The 19,179-nt window shown below is 54.2% G+C and overlaps 1 protein-coding gene across 1 annotated transcript in view; it reads left to right on the top strand.

Annotated features, from left to right (window-relative positions):
• The window catches only part of sema3fa (sema domain, immunoglobulin domain (Ig), short basic domain, secreted, (semaphorin) 3Fa), a 70,179-nt gene that overhangs the window by 49,207 nt on the left and 1,793 nt on the right, over positions 1–19,179 (top strand). Inside the window, exons 4-17 of the mRNA XM_084705909.1 lie at positions 5,203–5,363; positions 5,447–5,509; positions 7,119–7,238; positions 9,008–9,097; positions 10,603–10,696; positions 11,312–11,431; positions 11,711–11,850; positions 12,976–13,090; positions 16,191–16,260; positions 17,280–17,424; positions 17,651–17,873; positions 18,285–18,373; positions 18,475–18,516; positions 18,669–18,826. Of these exons, the coding sequence (XP_084562035.1) occupies positions 5,203–5,363; positions 5,447–5,509; positions 7,119–7,238; positions 9,008–9,097; positions 10,603–10,696; positions 11,312–11,431; positions 11,711–11,850; positions 12,976–13,090; positions 16,191–16,260; positions 17,280–17,424; positions 17,651–17,873; positions 18,285–18,373; positions 18,475–18,516; positions 18,669–18,826 (1,630 nt within the window). The remainder of the gene's footprint in view (positions 1–5,202; positions 5,364–5,446; positions 5,510–7,118; positions 7,239–9,007; positions 9,098–10,602; positions 10,697–11,311; positions 11,432–11,710; positions 11,851–12,975; positions 13,091–16,190; positions 16,261–17,279; positions 17,425–17,650; positions 17,874–18,284; positions 18,374–18,474; positions 18,517–18,668; positions 18,827–19,179) is intronic.

Raw genomic sequence — 19,179 nt, 5'->3', positions numbered from 1 at the left:
CGCTGGGCTCTCTGCGATGTCCTGGATGTCCTCTCTCTAACGCTGTTCAGCATGAACGAATGACCCCCCTCTATCTCCCCCCACCCCCCCCCCCCCTCGTTCACTCACACACTAATTGAACACATATTTACTCCCACACACACATGCCTTCCAGCAGGCGAGGGATTCAAGCGATCTTTCTCGATGAAGAAACATCACTCCTTTTATGTGCGCGAAGAGTGGGAGAGATTGAGAAGAAAAAAAAGGATTGCAAGAAAGAGAAATTGACGAGGGGCCATAGGGTGAAAGTGTTGAGATCCTTTTTCCCCCTTCTGTGGAGCTTTCCAACGCATACAATCCATAGTGAAGGTGCATTCGCAAACCCCCTTCAAAGAACATTGTAAATCCTGTGTGGATCCCGTATATCTACCGACTGTCACGAGTCGTCGGATAAGGATCTTGAGACAGCACACGCACCCACGCCGACAGACACATGGGCTGGAGACGAGCCACAGCTGGGTGGAGCCACGGCTCCCGTGGTGAGACTGTGGACATGAGCGGAGATGGGGAATTCAGACCACATACCGGGGATGCCTGGACAGGTACGAGGGATTCGCTGCGGTCGGCTCCTCTCGCTGCAGGGGGGGGCTTGAAGGTAGGAGGTAGGGGGGTAGGAGGTTCGGGGGGGGGGGGGGGGGGGTGTGCAGGTAGGGTGGAGGAGGTAGGCGCCTGGACGGGTACGGGAAGGGATTCGCTACGGTCGGCACCTCTCACTGCAGGAGAGGAGGCTAGGAGGTGGGAGCTAGAGGGTAGGACGCTAGGAGGTAGGGGGTAGGAGGGGGGGGGGGGGGTGGAAGATCCTCTGGCCTGACAGCAGCGAATGACTGGATGGGACCTCTTCTGTTTCAGTGTGCTGGGGGGAGCTGCTTCTCTGTGTGTCCACAGGCTCCCAGGGCGGCTTGGGGCCCTTCAGCCTCCACCCTGAGAGAGCCATGCGGAAAACAACAGTGCTTTCTCTGCCTCGAGGGGACCGGTTGACCCTGCCCTGCCTCCTCTGCCTCCACAGAGTCGGGAGGGACGAGGGTGCGGATGAATCCCACCAACAGGTGGACGCAGCAGCGGCTCATCTTACCAGCAGATGTTTCATAGACACCGAAAACGGCTCTGCGGTAGAGAGCTTGTCCATCCTGTTTGACTCAAAGCCATAACAGTCTGTCCGTAGGAGATGCTCCCATGGTCCTAAATCATCTTAATTCTCTGCCGTGCAACGGCAAATGCAAGAGGCGTGCAGCCAGTTCATGAGGTTCGGCGCTTGTTACATCCCATAATCGAGCAGGGATGACACTCTTTCCCGCCCCTCTTTTTATCTCTCTTTCTCTCTCTCCACTTCCATCCATCCTGTCTGTCTGACAGTTGTGTCAGATGGGCACTGAAGGAGTCCTCGTGATCTTGTTGCCACACGATCATTCCACACCGCCTCAGGGTACTGAGAGTCATCCAAATGGCGCCATGATCAAACCAGACCGCAACAAAGACTGCAACAGTACCATAAAAGAAAGAGAAAAAAAACACGTTTTAGCATGTGCATTGCAAAGGCAGAAATACTTCTTAGCCATAGCCTTGGGAGAGCTCTAGCTATGGGTGGTGTCTCTCACCGTGAGCGCTGCTTGGCCTTCGTACCGCTCTGCTGTAGGTGTCGCAAAAGGATTACTCATCTGATCACGAGGAGGCAGTTGTCCTCTTTGTGTCTTGTGCCCAGCCTCTCTCTGTGTTCCTGCCTATACCTGCTGTGCTTCTGCAGCGCCTAGTAAGAGCACACTGTTGAGAAGCATGCTCCTTATTAAAACTCCTTAGATCCTTATTCCAAACGATTAAACCCACCATGTTTTTAGGCCTAGTTGCTCATCAGAGAGATGGAGAGTCAGTCAGGAACCTGTTCCATCTCTACACTCCCCACACACACACACACACACACACACCTTTCCTGCTAAATGCCTTGCCTGCAGAGTCTACCCCCCATCCATCTTCACCCTGTATTCATGCAAGGGCCTGCCATGCTGTGCGTTTGGCAGTCTGTGCTTCTCAGTCACCCAATTTGAAACGAGAGACACAGACTGTGTGTCTGGAAGTGGAGCTACCAGGAATGTACCCAGAACAACCCCGCACCAAGCCCATTTTCCCTCCCAAGTGTTGTTTTAGGCTTAACAACGCCAGAGATCTTACCCATTATCTGTTCATGCTCATGAAGAACTCCATGGACTCAGACTTGGTGATGATGATGTGTATTTTGAGATTGTTGGATGCATTGAGCTCTCCAAAACACAATTACATGAAATGTCCTCCTCGAAAAACAAACCACAGACCAGAGCGCAGACGACTGTAAGCTTTGAGAGCAATTATTCTATTTTAAAAGTGTTTCGTTACATGGTTGTTTTGATAGTATTTCAAGGTGGGGAACGTGCACCTCACTCGTGTATTTTGTTAACTATCCGTGCCCCTGATTAGGCAAAAACACACCCCAAAGCTATTGAGTGTCTCGCTACTTAAACATTATTGTAAGTTCTCTCCGATGGCTGGGATGTTATTGCAGATTGATTTTCTTCGCTAACGCCAAACTGAAAATGTTTTTGCTTCTAGCAGCCAATAATCACATCATTATGGGTCCTCTGTATGGTTATGCTTCAGCCATCTTTATCTGGTCATAATAAGCCAAGTGATGTGATAACAGTCGGATCAAATGATCAGGACAGATCGTTGGAGGTGAGGTGAACCATCTGCCCAGACAGACAGACAGACAGACTGACACCTACAGCTGGCTGTTGGGGGACTGATAAGGTGTTTGATGGATGTTACCCAGTAACAGGAAATCCATCCGTATGTCCGTGTGTGTGTGTGACTGTGTGTGTGTCCGGTGACCTTGGGCCTGCTTGCGTCTTTGGCTCGAGGCATCACCGCAGTCCAAGAGCACCCAGCGGTCCCTCTCCAACGGCCGTGAGCGCTAATCTGAGTGGCGAGGTGATGAATGCGAGCTGGTGACGGCGTGTCCTCTAAACCCGGCGTCTCCAGTGTCCTGCCAAAGGGGGCGGGGAGGGAGGGAGGTGGCAGCCGGGGTGGTCTGGGCGAGGGAGGCTTGGGCGAGGGAGGCCTGGCGCCGTGCCGATGGTCAGGGCTGACGACATGGCGGCGGTTGAACCGCCCGACCTGGGTGTTTACGGAGGAAGATGACCTTTTACTGCACTGGCTGTGTTGAGTTTGTGGTGTGTTCACGTGGACGTGTGCGTGCGTGTGTGTGTGTGTGCGTGAATGGGATATAAGGTATCCAGTGTGGATATGCCTCTTCAGTCTGCTGCCATCACCGCCTGCACCTGTGTCCTTGCTCTAGTTACTGAGTCTAGTTACAGAGCAGGTGTGCGTCCGCTTCCCCCCTGGGCATGTGTGCGTTCGCGTGTGTTTGCGTGCCTCCGTCCGTGCGCGATCGTCTACAGTGCGGCATGGGGAAACGCTACAAGGGGAAGGAGATACCCGCCGGCCGTCTCTCACCCCCCACCCTCCCCTCAGTGTGTGGCCATGCTAAACCGTGGCCACGCCGTGAAGGAGGCGCGCCAGCCTAGCCTCAGAGGCGGCGGCGGCGGCGGAGGACTCGCGTCAGTGTCGCTCCCTCTCTCTGCCCTCCGCGGCTCCGAGCGGCCGCCTCTCATAAACAGGCTCCGTCTGACACGGCAGAGAAACCCTCGATCTCCACAAGGACAGCTGTGGAGCATCAGCTGTTGTCTGGACTTTTTTTTAAATTTTTATATATATATATATATCATCAGTCGGCTTTCCACTTTCTCTTCCAAGTTCAGTGGACCTTACCATTCGGGGCCAGGGCAGGGGGGTTTGTGTGTGTGTGTGGGGGGGGGTGGTGGTGAAGGAAGACACCAGGGTGGTTTGTGTGTACCCGTTGGACTGGATAATGAGCAGGACCTCCGTGGTAGTGTCCTGTGGAAGCAGGAGCGGGATCGACTTTCCCAGGGACTTTCTCAGAGGCCCACCTCCAGAGACCCAGCCCCCCCGTTTCAGATGGCCTTGTACCCAGCTAGCTCCGAGCTGAACTCCCCTTTCCTCTCCCTGGGCCGCTAATGGAGCCATTTTCATACCACACCAGTTTAGAGTAACAGCATCAGGAGAGACAAAGTGGCTCTCTGTGTTTCAGACCTCCGACTATCTGCCCTCGTGTCACACACCGAAACACACGCACGCACGCTCCCCCCATTGGCTCTCGCACACAAACCCGGCATTAAGGCCATATGCCATTCATCGGCGACAGATTTTGTTTCTCTTCCTTTTTGAAAGCTCACCAAAGTGACTGCTCCAATGGAGTGCGTGCACTCGAATGGCTCTAATGGACTGTGCGACAGACAAAAAAAAAGCGGGGATTGTTCTTTGTTTCTGGTTGGGTTTCCGTCTCTCTTACATGTCTCTACCGGTGCCACTCCACACATGAGGGTTCGTGTTACATGTCCTCCTATTGCAGGTCAGATCAGAGATAATGTTCTGCCCCTGGCCAGGGCAGTCTGCTCCCATCTATCCAGTCCCTTCTCCGCCTCCCGAACCAAACTGTGCAGGCGACGGCTTCTGCTGATAGCGCACGTGGCATTTCGCCGTGAGGTCCTCCCTGATATCATGCCCCTCCCTGGCCGCGTCTACGGGTGTCTGTGACAGACAGCACAACCTGGGTTCGTTTCCCCATCGCCCCTTCATCCTCCCTCTTACCATGTGACAGAAGGGAGAAAGGTCTGTTGTATGGGTTCTGTTGCGGAGGTGTCTCTGACCACACGGGGCCTGTAACAGCCGGTTGTTGAGGTTCGTGCAAAACAGCCGAATGTAAACATCATATCAGTCTCGGCTGGGCGTCACGCCACGACTGCTACTGTATGTGGTCAGGATTGTTTGAGGTCTTGATTTGCGAAATAGTTTATGAGGGGTTGAAGTTTAGCATGGCACAAGGGTATGTATTCTTCCCCGTGCCTAGATGTGTTTGGCTCCATTTTATATGGAGGAAACAGGATTTTCCAAAAGAAAATAAGTCACTTTTATAGTTCTGGCATAGGAAAGCATCTCGCCTGAACTGACTCCTATCATAAAGACAAATCTCTGTGTGGTTTGGATGTGTTTCTCAGTGTGTACTGTGTGGCTACGACCCAACCTGCATCCACCCTCTCTCCTCTCCCTCCCTTGCAGAGCTCAAGTCCACTGGCACGGCTCACCACTTCTCCTTCCTGCTCAACTCGACGGACTACCGGATCCTGCGCATGGACGAGGACCACGACCGCATGTACGTGGGCAGCAAGGACTACATCCTGTCGCTGGACCTGCACGACATCAACAAGGAGCCTCTCATAGTAAGAGAAGCGCCGTCTCGTCGGCTAGCTGTGAACATTGCGGGGCGTCCGGAGCTCTAAATGGGACCTTCTCTCTCCCTCAGATCCACTGGCCCGTGGCCACGCAGAGGAGGACGGAGTGTGTTTTGTCCGGGAAGGACATCAACGTGAGTATAGATCCCGCGTCTTCACCCAAAACCCCCCAATCCACCTCGACTTCCGAGTCCTTTGGAGTCGTCGGAGTCGTCGAACCCTCCTCGTCCTTCCCGCCGGCTTCACAAGAGCCGCGACGAGGCGTCACCGACTCCAGGTTCCTCCCGAGTCGTTCCCTCCGCGAGCTCTGACAGGCTGAATCCTGTGAGGGACTCTAAACGCCCTGACCTCTGGCCTGGAGTGAATCGCATCAAGTCAACTTCCCCTAGATGATGCTTTCCCCCCGGCTTCAGCAGATTGGCGTGAAGGGTTAAAATCCCCTACACACCCACTCACAAACGCACACACTCTCAAATGACACCCACAACCGCCCCCTCCCCCCCACCCCCAAAAGTGGAGAGCATTCAAATTCCCAGATCTCAAAACCCGATCCGCCTCTGATTTCTCTTTTGATTTGTACGCACATGTCGACATCCCCCCACCTTCCGTCCTGGGGGGGGGGGTGTGTGCACAGTGACAGTCGCTGAGGGGTAGATGAGGGGCTCAGGATAATAACCCAGCCCCCCTGCTGAGAGAGAGAGCAGGCTGCTGTTTATCCAACTGGAATGTTCATTTAGACACACTCAGTGACCCGCGCCGCTCACTGCCTCTGGCAACCTTGTATGGGCCTCTGTGTGTGTGTGTATACGTGTGTACGTGCATGTATGAGGGTGACGCGTGTGCGAGCGCGCGCGCGCGAGGGCGAGACGTAGAATTTCACCTCGACTCGAGAGAAATTGTCTGTCGACGTCCCGGCAAATCTGTGTCTCTTTAGGGGGTGACAGATGATGACAATTCAGAAGCAATTCAGAGGGGTTGTCGGTTCAGGCGGGAGGTCAAAGGCAATCATGCCTACAGCTCTCTCTGCGGGGGGGGGGGGGGAGCCACTGTGCAATGAATAATAGACACGCACGCACTCACACACAAGCGCACACACAGTAACATTCGTATTGGGGCATCTGTCATGTTGCCAAGGCCTGTTTGAAATGGCTTATCTCTTTCCACACCGAGCCGTATTGTGGTTTGTACATCCTTTTTTTCTTCCTCTTTCCAGCTGTCACTTGCGTCCCCGCCACACGGCATGCAGAATTAGCGGAGATCTAATCTGCCGGCCTGCCTCCCTGCTTGCCTGGCTGTGTGTGTGTGTGTGTGTGTGCGTGTGTGTGTGTCATAGTGTGGGTCTTGCTGTGGTTCCAGACAGCTGGCAGGACAGATTAGAACATTTGAAGTCAGACCAACACTACTGTTGCTATTGAGTGCTCCTTGGTTTCTGGGAGCTAAACCTGCTCCAAAGACTGGGCCAGGGACGAGCTCAGCCGCACATACAATCACCTCCCCCCCCCTCCTCGTCAGCACGCGTAGTCATCAGAAATGGGAGCTGCTTTGTTTGGGTCTCAAAGAATAGAAGGTCTTTTATCAAGACGTACACACGTTTCTGTCGGCGTTCTCGGTTCAATATTCCCAAGGGATTGTGTTTCCCATTGTTCTGTACGTTCGTGTCATTATGTGTGCATGACTATTTCAGCCAAGGAAACGTTGTTCCTCACGTTGGTGCGCTGGTGTCTCCCTGTTTCTCTCCTGTAGGGGGAGTGTGGCAACTTCATCCGCCTGATCGAGCCGTGGAACCGCACCCACCTGTACGTGTGTGGGACGGGCGCTTACAACCCCGTCTGCACCTATGTGGACCGAGGACGCAGGTCCCAGGTAACCAGAGACACGTCTGACCCTCCACGGGGACGCGTTGACCGCCTCCCTCTCTCTCTCTCTCTCTCTCTCTAGTCTCTCTCTATCTCCCTCTCTCTCATTGTCTCTCTCTCTGCTATTGGACCTGTCAATCTGTCACGGGTCGATCATCTCATTTTGCTTCTTGTCGCTGTCTGTCACGGGCTGTTCTTCTCGCCTGTCATTTTCCGCTTGCTAGTTTTCCCTGATTTGCTTTATCCGCGGCCCAGTGACCCCGGAGAAAGGTCGTAGCGAGCCGAGATGCCTAACGCAGGGGAGAGCGCGGCTCCTGCTGGTCAGGAGGGAGCGAGCTGCCGCCACAGTCGCGTCGGCGGGAACGCCCTTCCCTTTCCTCCCGCAGGGGGAAGCGTGTCGACAGTTGATCTGAAACAACTGTCCCTAGGGGCACCGCCCTGTGCGCTCTCACCACCCTCACCTGTGTAGAGGCAGCAGAGCCTCCGCGTTAGCGGCCTCTCCGTCTGGGAGCCTCTGAAAGGCTATCATTACTGATGGAGCCCCTCATCCATCAGCGGGCTTGTAGCTAGCTCACCCCTCCCCTTCCTCTCCTCCCTTCCCCTCCCTCCCTCCCTCTCTCTCTCCCTCCCTCTCTCTCTCTCTCTCTCTCTCTCCCTCTCTCTCTCTCTCTCTCTCTCTCTCTCTCCCTCCCTCCCTCTCTCTCTCTCTCTCCCTCTCTCTCTCTCTCTCTCTCTCTCTCTCTCTCTCTCTCTCTCTCTCCCTCCCTCCCTCCCTCCCTTTCTCTCTCTCTCTCTCTCTCTCTCTCTCTCTCTCTCTCTCTCTCTCTCTCTCTCTCTCTCTCTCTCTCCCTATCTCTCTCCCTCCCTCTCTCTCTCTCTCTCTCTCTCTCTCTCTCTCCCTCCCTCCCTCTCTTTCTCTCTCTCTTTCTCTCTCTCCCTCTCTCTCTCTCTCTCTCTCTCTCTCTCTCTCTCTCTCTCTCTCTCTCTCTCTCTCTCTCCTGTTGGACGGCCTTTGGAGCGGCAGCAGCTGTTGTCCCCCAGTGTGCACTTACAGTTACGATTCCTCCTGTTTAGTCTCACTCGTTAATTGGAGAATTGGGTTTCAGCGTGGAGACCAGCCGTCCTACTTTTCAAACCCCCCCCCCCCCCCACCACCACCCTCAAGGCCCTGTAGCTATGTCATTTAAACTGTAAAGATTTTCTTAAGTGAAATTAGAGGTGGGAACAGAAAACTGTTTGTCTAGGAATCGTCCCAGTTGACTGGAGGACTCCCACATCTAGGTGGACGGCCCCAGAGCTGTTCCAGATATTTCCTCGCGCATTCTCACGTTTTTCCACCCGTTGCTTTCTCTCCGAATTTCTTTCCACCGCTGCTTCTTTTGTCCTGATTTCTCTTCTCTTTATGTTGTGATGAAACGTATGTCTGCGGAAGCCACTGGATGCATGCCGTGGTGCATTTCATGCATGTTCTTTGTTCTTCACTACTAATTCTGGCACGTAAACACAATTTCTGAACCTCTCGTGATATCTGCTGTCTGATTCCATCGGACGCTTTAGTGTTCTCTCAGAGCTAATTGTCCTTCAGACTTTTTCTTTCTCCATTCCGTTCTCTTCATTTAGTACACTCTTTATTTGGGCTGTTGCCGTCATGGTTCTCGCCGGCGTTCTTCTTCATGGCTCTCCTGTGGGTCGTCTCCAGAGGACTGTTGGGTGGGTGGTCTGGGGTGCTCGTGGTGGTAATGGCCACGGCACGCTGTGTCATCTCCTCTGTTCTAGGGCTCCCTCTACCTCCAGGCACCTCAGTCAGGAGGGAGGACCAGTCGGGCAGCAGACTTCACCACCACAGCAGGGCCTCTGGAGTTAAAGGTGGGCCGTGGCTTGGGGGACCCTCTGGGCCCGGGCGTTGGGTTTAGGTTCGGATCCCCTCTTCTGGGTCTGGTTGGGGTCTCGATCGGGTTTGGGTTTGCGTCTTAAGGACTGGGACTACATCTGGTACGTCAGCAAATCTGGGTCTGGCGTCCATCTTGAATCTCAGTCGTCCAAACGTTATATGTGGATGGCGCTGAATGGGGAAGATAATGTAGCGATATGGTGATTGAAGATATGTGGTGTCTCTAGACAGCCCGGAGAAGGGTGATAGGGTTATTGAGGATTCCATGAGGGTTCAAGAGTGGGCATGTTGAGGTCATGTTTGGTGTCATGGTGCAACCAGTTATTACCATAAAATGCCCTTAGGTTTCATGACCATAACGAATGATACAACAAACAATGCATAGCACAATGCTTTGGACTTGGCCTATGGTTCATCTTGGCTCCACTGTTTGTTAAGACTGAGTTGCTGAGTATTTGCCAAATCACTCAGAGCCATCCAAGACAAACAACAGCGATGGGGGATTACCATACCTCGAGTCTTCCATAGAGTTCCACAACAAGCTGTAAAATATGCTCAACTTGTGACCCCGTAACATTTACTGTCAAAGCTTTGTAATACATATGCATTTCTTGCAATGTCAAAATCTCGAATCCTTCCAGTAGCTTGGAAAACAAAAGAATACGTTGTTCTGCCGAAACACAAGCCTATCAAGGGAACCCTCTCTGGGAAGAAGCCTATAGACCAGAAACCACAGACACCATCAAGCTCCAACAGGCTGTTTTAACTGCGAAACAAATCTGCTTTCATTGGTGCATTAGTATTCTAATGGACTCACAGGGAATAATTGTGCTTTTCCAAAAAGCCCTTTGAAGGAGGTACAAATGGTATAAAAATACAGCGGTACAGATATTGGTTTGTGTCGCCTTTATTTGGGCCCCACTGTGGTCAAACGTATTCTTCCATCCCAGTCAGGACTAGGCTGTCTGTCCAAAGCTGATCCCAGGGCTGCTGTGCTCCTGTTCTGGGCAGTGAGGAGCTGTCATCCGCCTCACTGACTCTGAGAAGCTAGATGGAAGAGATCTGGAACTGCGTTCTGCTCTCGTCTCAAGATCTCCAGCTGGATAATAACTGATAACATGTGTGCTCTTGCTTTTGCAATCTAATACAGTGGCACCAACCCGAGTGGGACTTACATAGTCATTTGTTTCAGTGCTGGGCGGTGTGGTAACTCGTGTGCATTCTTGTTGCCTGTCTGTTTATGACTGCAAGACATTCTACAGTGGCATGCTATTGCAGTATTGCAACAAAATGTCAGGCAGTCATATTCTCATGTCCTAACACTTTCCCGGGAAGCCAGACACTCAGAAGTCACGGATGCCTTGAGTGTGGTAGAAGGAAGGGTATTCATGCTCAAAAACCTCTGAAGCCAAATGGGATTTATAATTGTTTCTCTCTCTTGTCTCTGCTTGTCTCTGCTTCCGGTCTCTTCTTCACTCAGGAGTACATTTTTCGGTTGGAGCCGGGCAAAGTGGATTCCGGGAAAGGGAAATGCCCGTATGACCCTAAGCTCAACAGTGTCTCGTCTTTGATCAGTAAGTACCAATGCCCCCTTATTTCAAGATATAGAAAACAGGCTCATTCCTATCCAGACTAATACCCTCCCATACATCTCACCAAGACACCATCTATATTTGGAGTCTTAATGATATTATTGTGACATTTGGCATTTCAAATACCCTTGTACTTGTGCAATGCTACTGGCCTGGCCTGCGCCACTCAACGACATGCTGTGTTTTGACTTGTCGTTCTCATGCTAAGCTAGCAGCAGGTGGTCTGCTCTGACTTGTCAGCAGCTTTCAGATGGACAGTCTCGAGGCTGACCTCTTCCTCCCTGTCTTGACTCTTCTGACCTTCTACCCCCCAGTGTGTGTGTGTGTTTGTGTGTGTGTGTGTGAGTGTGTGTGTGTGTGAGTGTGTGTGTGTGTGTCTAAAACCTCCTGTAGCCCCAACAGACCTAACCCTTAGAGAGCAGCAACCATCCTGTACATAACTTGCCCACAGAGCTGTGCCACATACACACATACAAACAGACTGCTCTTTCTTTAGTTGGATCGTTTCCTTTGTGTGATTACTGCACACCTGGCATGGTGTCACCCGTCATCCTTTCCTCCCTACCACCCTCTTCCTCCCCTGTTTCTGACTGGCAGATGGAGAGCTTTATGCAGGGGTCTACATCGACTTCATGGGGACTGACTCGGCCATCTTCCGGACGCTGGGAAAGAATACAGCCATGAGGACAGACCAGTACAACTCTCGATGGTTGAACGGTACGGTCCTTATTGGTTTATCTCACCCCCTGCGGGGTCGCTTCACACATGAAAGACAGCCACACGTCCTGGAGGAGGACGCTAGCCTCTTAGCGCCGTAGCGGGAGACAGATAGAGTGGGGAGGCTGTCCCCGGAGGCTCTGCTGTAAGACCAGCACTGTAAACAGGCCGAAGTGTCAGGCTGTGGGATCCCATATCGCCGGCTGTTTCTTGTCGTCTGCTCTTTCTCTCATGCTCAGGCTTCAAAAGAGTCCTAAGGTAACTCTCTCTCTCTTTCAGACCCCACGTTCATCCACGCACACCTCATCCCAGACAGCGCGGAAAAGAACGACGACAAGCTGTACTTCTTCTTCCGGGAGAAGGCGTCCGACATGGGCCAGAGCCCCATGGCCCAGTCCAGGATCGGCCGCATCTGCCTGGTGAGTGGGACCCCCCACAGAGCGAGCCACCCAGTCGGGCCCTGGTTCTGGTGTCGTGTTGACGTCAAGACGTGCCCCACCGAGCACGTGCCGTCTCTGGCCATTCGACGCCCCTGGAGACCCACAGCACTTTCCCTCCCCCCGTTTCCTTAACTGCCAGTCCACATACAGGATAACATATTGTCCTTTTGAAGGCATGTTTTGGTTTCCTAATCATAAACTATAACAGTGGGAGAGTTTGCCCTTTGCCCCCCGCCGTGTAAACATACAGGGATATATGCATACAAGCATGTACTGGGGGTTCCGAGCGATGTTTATTCAACAGTGTGAGTCCCAGTTGTGGTGTGGTTGTGTTTATTTATGCTCGTGGGGAGGGGGGGTTGGGGGGGGGGGGTTAAGTGGGGGACCATTTTCTCTCACTGCACTGTGTCTCATATTAAATCCAATCCTGTCTGTCTGTCTGCCTGTCTAGGGTCTGTCTAGGTTTTGTTTGCCGTCTGTCTGTCTTTCTGTCCATGGTCTGTCTTCCCTCTGCCCCTGTCCTCCAATGAATACTATAGCCCCCCTTGACACCAAATCAAATCAAATTGTATTTGAATAGCCATTTTTATAAGCCATGTCACAAAGGGCTTCACAGATGCCCACGTGACTGCACCTAAACAAACCTAAAACCCGCAGACTCAGAGCATAGGGTTTAGAGTTTGACTTGAAACATTTCCTGAACGTGTATGAAACAGATACGGTCATGGAACATTCAGACCAGGATACTGGAGTGCTGCAGGATTCCGGAGCGAACAACCAAACCCAGACACAAACAGATTCTTCCATGTGAACCCAGACACTCCGGAACGTCTAGTACCGCAGAACTTCTAGAAGTGCTAAAACTCCCGTCCTTTTCCCACTCTTCACAGTTCTTGACGTGTGAGAGACTGTGGGCTGTTCTGTTACCCAGTTCTCTGGGTTTTTGCTACCCACCTCTGAAATGTTCCCCCTCGGAGCCGGACGTGGCTCCTTCCTCTGAGTCATCGCTAACAGCTGTTTGGTTGGATCGATGTGGACTGTTCCACTTGCGGTGGTTTCCAGGGGGGTGTTGACAGTGTCTTTTACCCCTCCTCCCCCCCTCAGAATGACGACGGTGGTCACTGCTGCCTGGTCAACAAGTGGAGCACCTTCCTGAAGGCCCGGCTCATCTGCTCCGTGCCGGGGGCGGACGGGATCGAGACGCACTTCGACGAGCTCCGTAAGTCGTCCTGCTTTTGTCCGTCGACACGGCCGTCACTGGGCGCCAAGCGAGCGAGCCCGACGCGTGCTCAACATCAGCCGCACTCCCTTTTCATTTGACGTGTCACGAACGATGTCGGCTCTGGCGCACGCACACGCACCGACGTGGGAATCGTGTGCGTGCGGCTTCCTGGAACAGTGAGGCGTCTGAGGTTTATGTCCTCTGGGTGACTGATACTCCACATGTTAAGAGTTAGCGAGAGGTATATCACGAGTGTGTTTCTGACGAGAGGGGGACAGAGACAGACGGAGAGAGAGAAGGGGAAAATGATGATGAATGATGATCTACCGGGTGACCCTGCTGTACTCAAATTGCAGCTTAGGGCGGCTATTAGAGGCAAACGTCCCCCAACGTTGAATGACACGGTGTGTTTTTCTTCTGTCAGTGCCACGGTCCCTCTAGGTGGGGGGGGGGGGGGGGGTCAGGGGTTAACCCAATCCTGAGCACAGGCAGGGTCCCCCCCCAGTGAGGTCACATGGTAGACCTGACGTACAGTACAACAGCCGTCTGTGCTGTGGTTCCCCTCAGCCATGGGCAGCAGATAAGGGATGCCTGGTGGGCAGCAGATGAGGGATGTCTGGTGGGCAGCAGATGAGGGATGTCTGGTGGGCAGCAGATGAGGGATGTCTGGTGGGCAGCAGATGAGGGATGTCTGGTGGGCAGCAGATGAGGGATGTCTGGTGGGCAGCAGATGAGGGATGTCTGGTGGGCAGCAGATGAGGGATGTCTGGTGGGCAGCAGATGAGGGATGTCTGGTGGGCAGCAGATGAGGGATGTCTGGTGGGCAGCAGATGAGGGATGTCTGGTGGGCAGCAGATGAGGGATGTCTGGTGGGCAGCAGATGAGGGATGTCTGGTGGGCAGCAGATGAGGGATGTCTGGTGGGCAGCAGATGAGGGATGTCTGGTGGGCAGCAGATGAGGGATGTCTGGTGGGCAGCAGATGAGGGATGTCTGGTGGGCAGCAGATGAGGGATGTCTGGTGGGCTGCAGATGAGGGATGTCTGGTGGGCAGCAGATGAGGGATGTCTGCCTGGTGCTGGTGGAGCTCAGAGGAGGCTCAGAGAGGGGCTGTGAGGGGTCAGGGAGAAAGGGCGAGGGGATGCTGGGAAACCTGGGGAGAGAAAAGGACTCAAAGCATACAGCCTGCCCAGTCTGTCAGCTACAGTAGGTACGGTAAGGAATGTCGATGTGAAGAGAGTTGACAGGCATCCCGAGGGCCCATGTTTCAGTCAAAACTTTAAGGGAGGAATGGGTGTGTCGAGACGTTACTGCCTGTTTTTAAAATACGATGTTGAAGGCTATTCTGGGCCTGAGTCATCTTGTCTGAGCGATCTTCTGCCTCGGATCAGACACAGTCCCTTTTATTTGTATTTTTTCCTTTGTCATCATTTTTGGAGCAATGTTTTTTTTTCTGGAAATGTTGGCTCTGTGTTATTTTTGGTGTCACCGAGGGAGCAGTGTGGCTTTTATTGCTGTTTGCTTGCTGTCCAAGTAGCCATCATGGAGACGGACGAATACTGTCTGCCGTCATCCGACAGCCCTCGTCCTCTCTGGTTAAACGGGACCATTGAGGAAAATAGTGGCATCACTCATTCATTTATTGTCTTCTCCCGCTGTCTGTCATTCCCTCTCTCTCATCCTCTCTCTTTCTCTGCAGTAACGCTCTCGATATATATCCTGTGCATATACGATATTTCTTTCCGTCTTTCCTTGTCTCTCTATCTCCTACATGTCTTCTTTTTGAATTGCCCAGGTTCAGCACATGGGCATCAGCCTAACAGTTTAAAGTCAAAGTCGGTGATGCAACTTGTTTCATTATTGTTTTATGGACGTCTTCTTTCCCCTCCCTCTCAGTCTGGAGCCGGGAGTTCTGTCAAACTGGCGTCAGATGGGTTACGAAACATCCCCAGAAGTTGCCAGAAGTTAATTCCCGCTCTTGTTTGCGCCCCTTCTCGTCACCCTTTTACCCTGCCAGTAAAAAGGATTTTCTTTTGTGATGAATATCAGCTCATAAATGTCAGAGCCATAATACAACTGCTACAACTATAAGTGAATCACTACAAAGCAGGGGGGGGGGGGGGGGGCGAGGTGAAAGCTCCTCATGGTATTGGTTGGACATTCTCCATACTACGTTCCATACTGGATAATATGACTTACGCCTTTGGGCGGAAAAGTGAGTTTATATATATTAAATATGACTCTCAGTCCAGAGGGGCAGGGAGGCTGGGGGCAGAAAGTGGGCTGTGTCACTCTGTTGCATAGTGTCCTGAGAAGGCAGTATGTGACATAGATTGGAGTGGTGTGGGGTGAGGGCCCTGTTAACCCTGGGGTGTGCCACGTGGTTGCCCTGGTCTCATAGAAGCACAGAACAAAAGGTCCCAAGTTCTAGACCACGAGAGAAGAAGAGAGGGTTCCATGCTTGATCTTATTGTGTTAGATATCCGTAGTGACTGGTCATCCCAGGGTCTCGTGCCTGTGTGCTCCTATAGCCTCTGCACTTCCTCGTCCATGCGAGCCGTGAGATATTCTCCCCTGACTTATTTCCCCGGTCAGAAAACAGTCTGGAATGGTGTTTTTCTGAGGTCGTCTATTTTGACTTGATTTAAATGTTCCCGTTTTTGTTTTTCCTTGCACTTTTTGCTCATTAAAGCCCTTGGATGAACAGCCTCACCCTCTCGAATCCATATGGCTCCGATTAAAGTCCCGTTCCTCCAGAGAGCTCTGTGTCTAGAAACTGTAACTCAGGATCGGGTGTTTGCTCAGGAAGGGCTGGGTGGATGGAAGACCTCACTGTGGCCCCACGGGCCTCTCCTGGAACCTGCCTCTCGTGTAAAGGGAGGAAGGAGAACCCGTCTCCATGTCACGCTTACGGCTCACGGTCAAAGACGTAAAGCCGCCGGCTAACCTGGCAGGCCTGCACAGCCTGTGGGATCGACATCAAACGCCATCCCACATCGACTTTTCGGAAACCACCATCCGCCAGATGGTATAGCCGACATACGCCGCGCAGCACGAATCGCACTGCTCCTCTAACGGATTCTCTGTCTCCTCTAACAGGGGATGTGTACATCCAGCCCACTCAGGACACCAAGAACCCAGTCATCTACGGCGTGTTCTCCGTTTCAGGGTGAGTACCGGCCGACTGCTTTCACAACCGACCAGCCCCCCCCCAAAAAAACCCTCCCCCCGACTCGTGTCCTGTGTGTCCTGACCTGTTGATGCGAGCCAGATGGGCCGGGGCTTCCCTCTGTGCTCTCCGCTCCTCCTCCATCCATATTCATTCTGCCTGAAGGCACCTGCTCGCCGCTCTCTCCCTTATTGAAGCGCTCCTCTCCTCGCATGCCGTGCCGCCCCGGCCCGACTACAAAGACCTGAGAGGAAATGAGCCCAGGGCTCTGAGGCCGAGGGTCCCCGGAGAGAGGGAGAGAGAGAGAGGGGGGGGGGTGGGGGGAGAGAGAGAGAGAGAGGGGGGGGGAGAGAGAGAGAGAGAGAGGGGGGAGAGAGAGAGAGAGAAAGGGGGGGGGTGGGGGAGAGAGAAAGAGAGATAGAGAGAGGGGAGAGAGAGAGGGGGGGGTGGGGGGAGAGAGAAAGAGAGAGAGAGAGAGAGAGGGGGGGGGGTGGGGGGAGAGAGAGAGAGAGAGAGAGAGAGGGGGTGGAGGGAGAGAGAGACAGAGAGCGAGAGAGAGAGAGAGAGGGGGGGGGGGGAGCAAGGGGAGAGAGAGAGGACGGCCCCTCATGGGGTCAGCTCTGACGACAAGCCGTCACCAACGGGATCTGGCCGTCTCCCTGTCACATGTGCTCCAGACGCCTCCCCGCCTCTCGGCCGGTGGATCCCCCAGCCGGCGGCACGGTTGATGACAACAGAAAGAAGCAGTAATGAGAGGTGTCTGTGACATCAGACATCAACACAGCCCGCCCCTGCTCAGCGGCCGGGAGATGCCGGGCCTGATCCCGCATGCGTGGGCGTTTGGCACCGAACGTCATCGTGTCAAACGGGCTCGGCGGGGGGCGCTTCGGTCGAATGGAGAGAGCGCGTTAGGACCCAGGTGCTTGCGTCCGAGTGTGGGGACGTGAGTGAGTCCGAATGGGCTCGGTTGACGTGCTTACAGCTTCTCACGTGCCACTGTCTTGATCTCTTCTCTCTAGCTCGGTGTTCAAGGGCTCTGCCGTGTGTGTCTACTCCATGGCTGACATCCGGCAGGTCTTCAACGGACCCTTCGCCCACAAGGAAGGTCCCAACTACCAGTGGGTGGCCTACACTGGGAAGATCCCCTACCCTCGCCCTGGGACGGTACGTGGCTGGCTAAACACGCCCAGCTCAATGGGTGACACATCCACACAGACAGACGCAGAACCCGGGCACGAAAAATTCCACTTTTCAATCATCATTATCGTCATCATCATCACCAGCGCGGTCTCCGTAATCACTATCATCAACATAATCATCCTCATCACTCTTGACTCTTGGGTTTTTCAATTTGTTATTTCAACGACGCTTCTCTCCTCGGAAAACGCAGTGTCCCGGGGGCACGTTCACCCCCAACATGAAGTCGACGAAGGACTACCCCGACGAGGTCATCAACTTCATGAGGAACCACCCCACCATGTACAACGCTGTGTACCCGGTGCACAAGCGCCCCCTGGTGGTGCGCACCAACGTGGACTACGAGTTCACCACCATCACCGTGGACCAGGTGGCGGCCGCCGACGGCAGCTACGAGGTGCTGTTCCTGGGGACAGGTGAGTCCACGAGGGCCCTGGGGTTTCGGAAAACCCCCTCGGGAACTCGCTTTCCCACTGGGTCGCACGCTGGGGTTATCGTCAAGGGAGGGGAGGGTTTGTGAGGCCGGCCGGCTCTCTCGCCGTCTGGCAGAGCTTCACGCGGCCTCGCTCGTGCTCGCTCTGTTGTTCGGACGATTAGTCACAGCTGGATCAGAGTGGAGGAGACCCTGAGCTGCCGCGTTCGCCGGAGTTCGGCTCCACGATGAACGGCGGCGGGCGCGGAGCTCTCCACAACACGGGAGACCGTCCTTCCTGGTGTACTCACCGTGTCGGGTGGGGGATGCAGACAGTTATAGGAGGGGGGGGGGGGGGTCGAGAGGGGTAGAGAGACAGAGGTGGGAAGTGACCCCTGTCTTGCGGCGTTCACAGACCGCGGCACGGTGCAGAAGGTGATCGTCCTGCCCAGAGACGACCTGCAGACTGAGGAGCTGGTCCTGGAGGAGGTGGAGGTGTTCAGGGTGAGTTCCTCTCTCTCCCTCCTCTTCTTCTCTGTCCTCACCTTCGGCCCCCAGCGTATCGACCTCGACCCTGACCTCCCGCCAACCTTTACCCCTTTCAGATTCCGACCCCGATCACCACCATGAAGATTTCCTCCAAGAGGGTAGGTTTACACTTTCAAACTCCATTTCTCAACCCCCACGTCGCCAAGGGACGCCTCTCCCGAAGCCACTCTTACCTGGGAAGGCCGTCTCCCTCGCCCCCCTCTCCCTCTCTCACGCCTTTCGTCCCTCGTCCCCGTTTCTCCCCCTACAGCAACAGCTGTACGTGGGCTCCGTGCTGGGCGTGACCCACCTGGCCCTCCACCGCTGTGACGTGTACGGCGAGGCCTGCGCCGACTGCTGCCTGGCCAGAGACCCCTACTGCGCCTGGGACGGCAACTCCTGCTCCCGCTACTCGGCCTCCCAGAAGAGGTGAGGATCGAGAGAGGGAGAGAGAGAGAGAGAGAGAGAGAGAGGGAGAGAGATCCAGGCCTGTGCTTCCTGGAGCGGGTGGGCATGCCCGACGCCTCCGCCCTGACGGGGGAGCAGGGAGGGAGGGAGGGAGGGAGGGAGGGAGGGAGGGAGGGAGGGAGGGAGGGAGGGAGGGAGGGAGGGAGGGAGGGAGGGAGGGAGGGAGGGAGGGAGGGAGGGAGGGAGGGAGGGAGGGAGGGAGGGAGGGAGGGAGGGAGGGAGGGAGGGAGGGAGGGAGGGAGGGAGGGAGGGAGGGAGGGAGGGACCAAGAAAATGTGTGTGTGTGGGTGAGGGCCTTGAATCCCTTTTGGGAG

Source organism: Hypomesus nipponensis, chromosome 9 (assembly GCF_054491055.1).
Source record: "Hypomesus nipponensis isolate SF chromosome 9, ASM5449105v1, whole genome shotgun sequence".
Classification (NCBI taxonomy): domain Eukaryota; kingdom Metazoa; phylum Chordata; class Actinopteri; order Osmeriformes; family Osmeridae; genus Hypomesus; species Hypomesus nipponensis.
The sequence above is the reverse complement of the archived record's forward strand: the minus strand, read 5'-3'. Positions and strand labels throughout refer to the sequence as shown.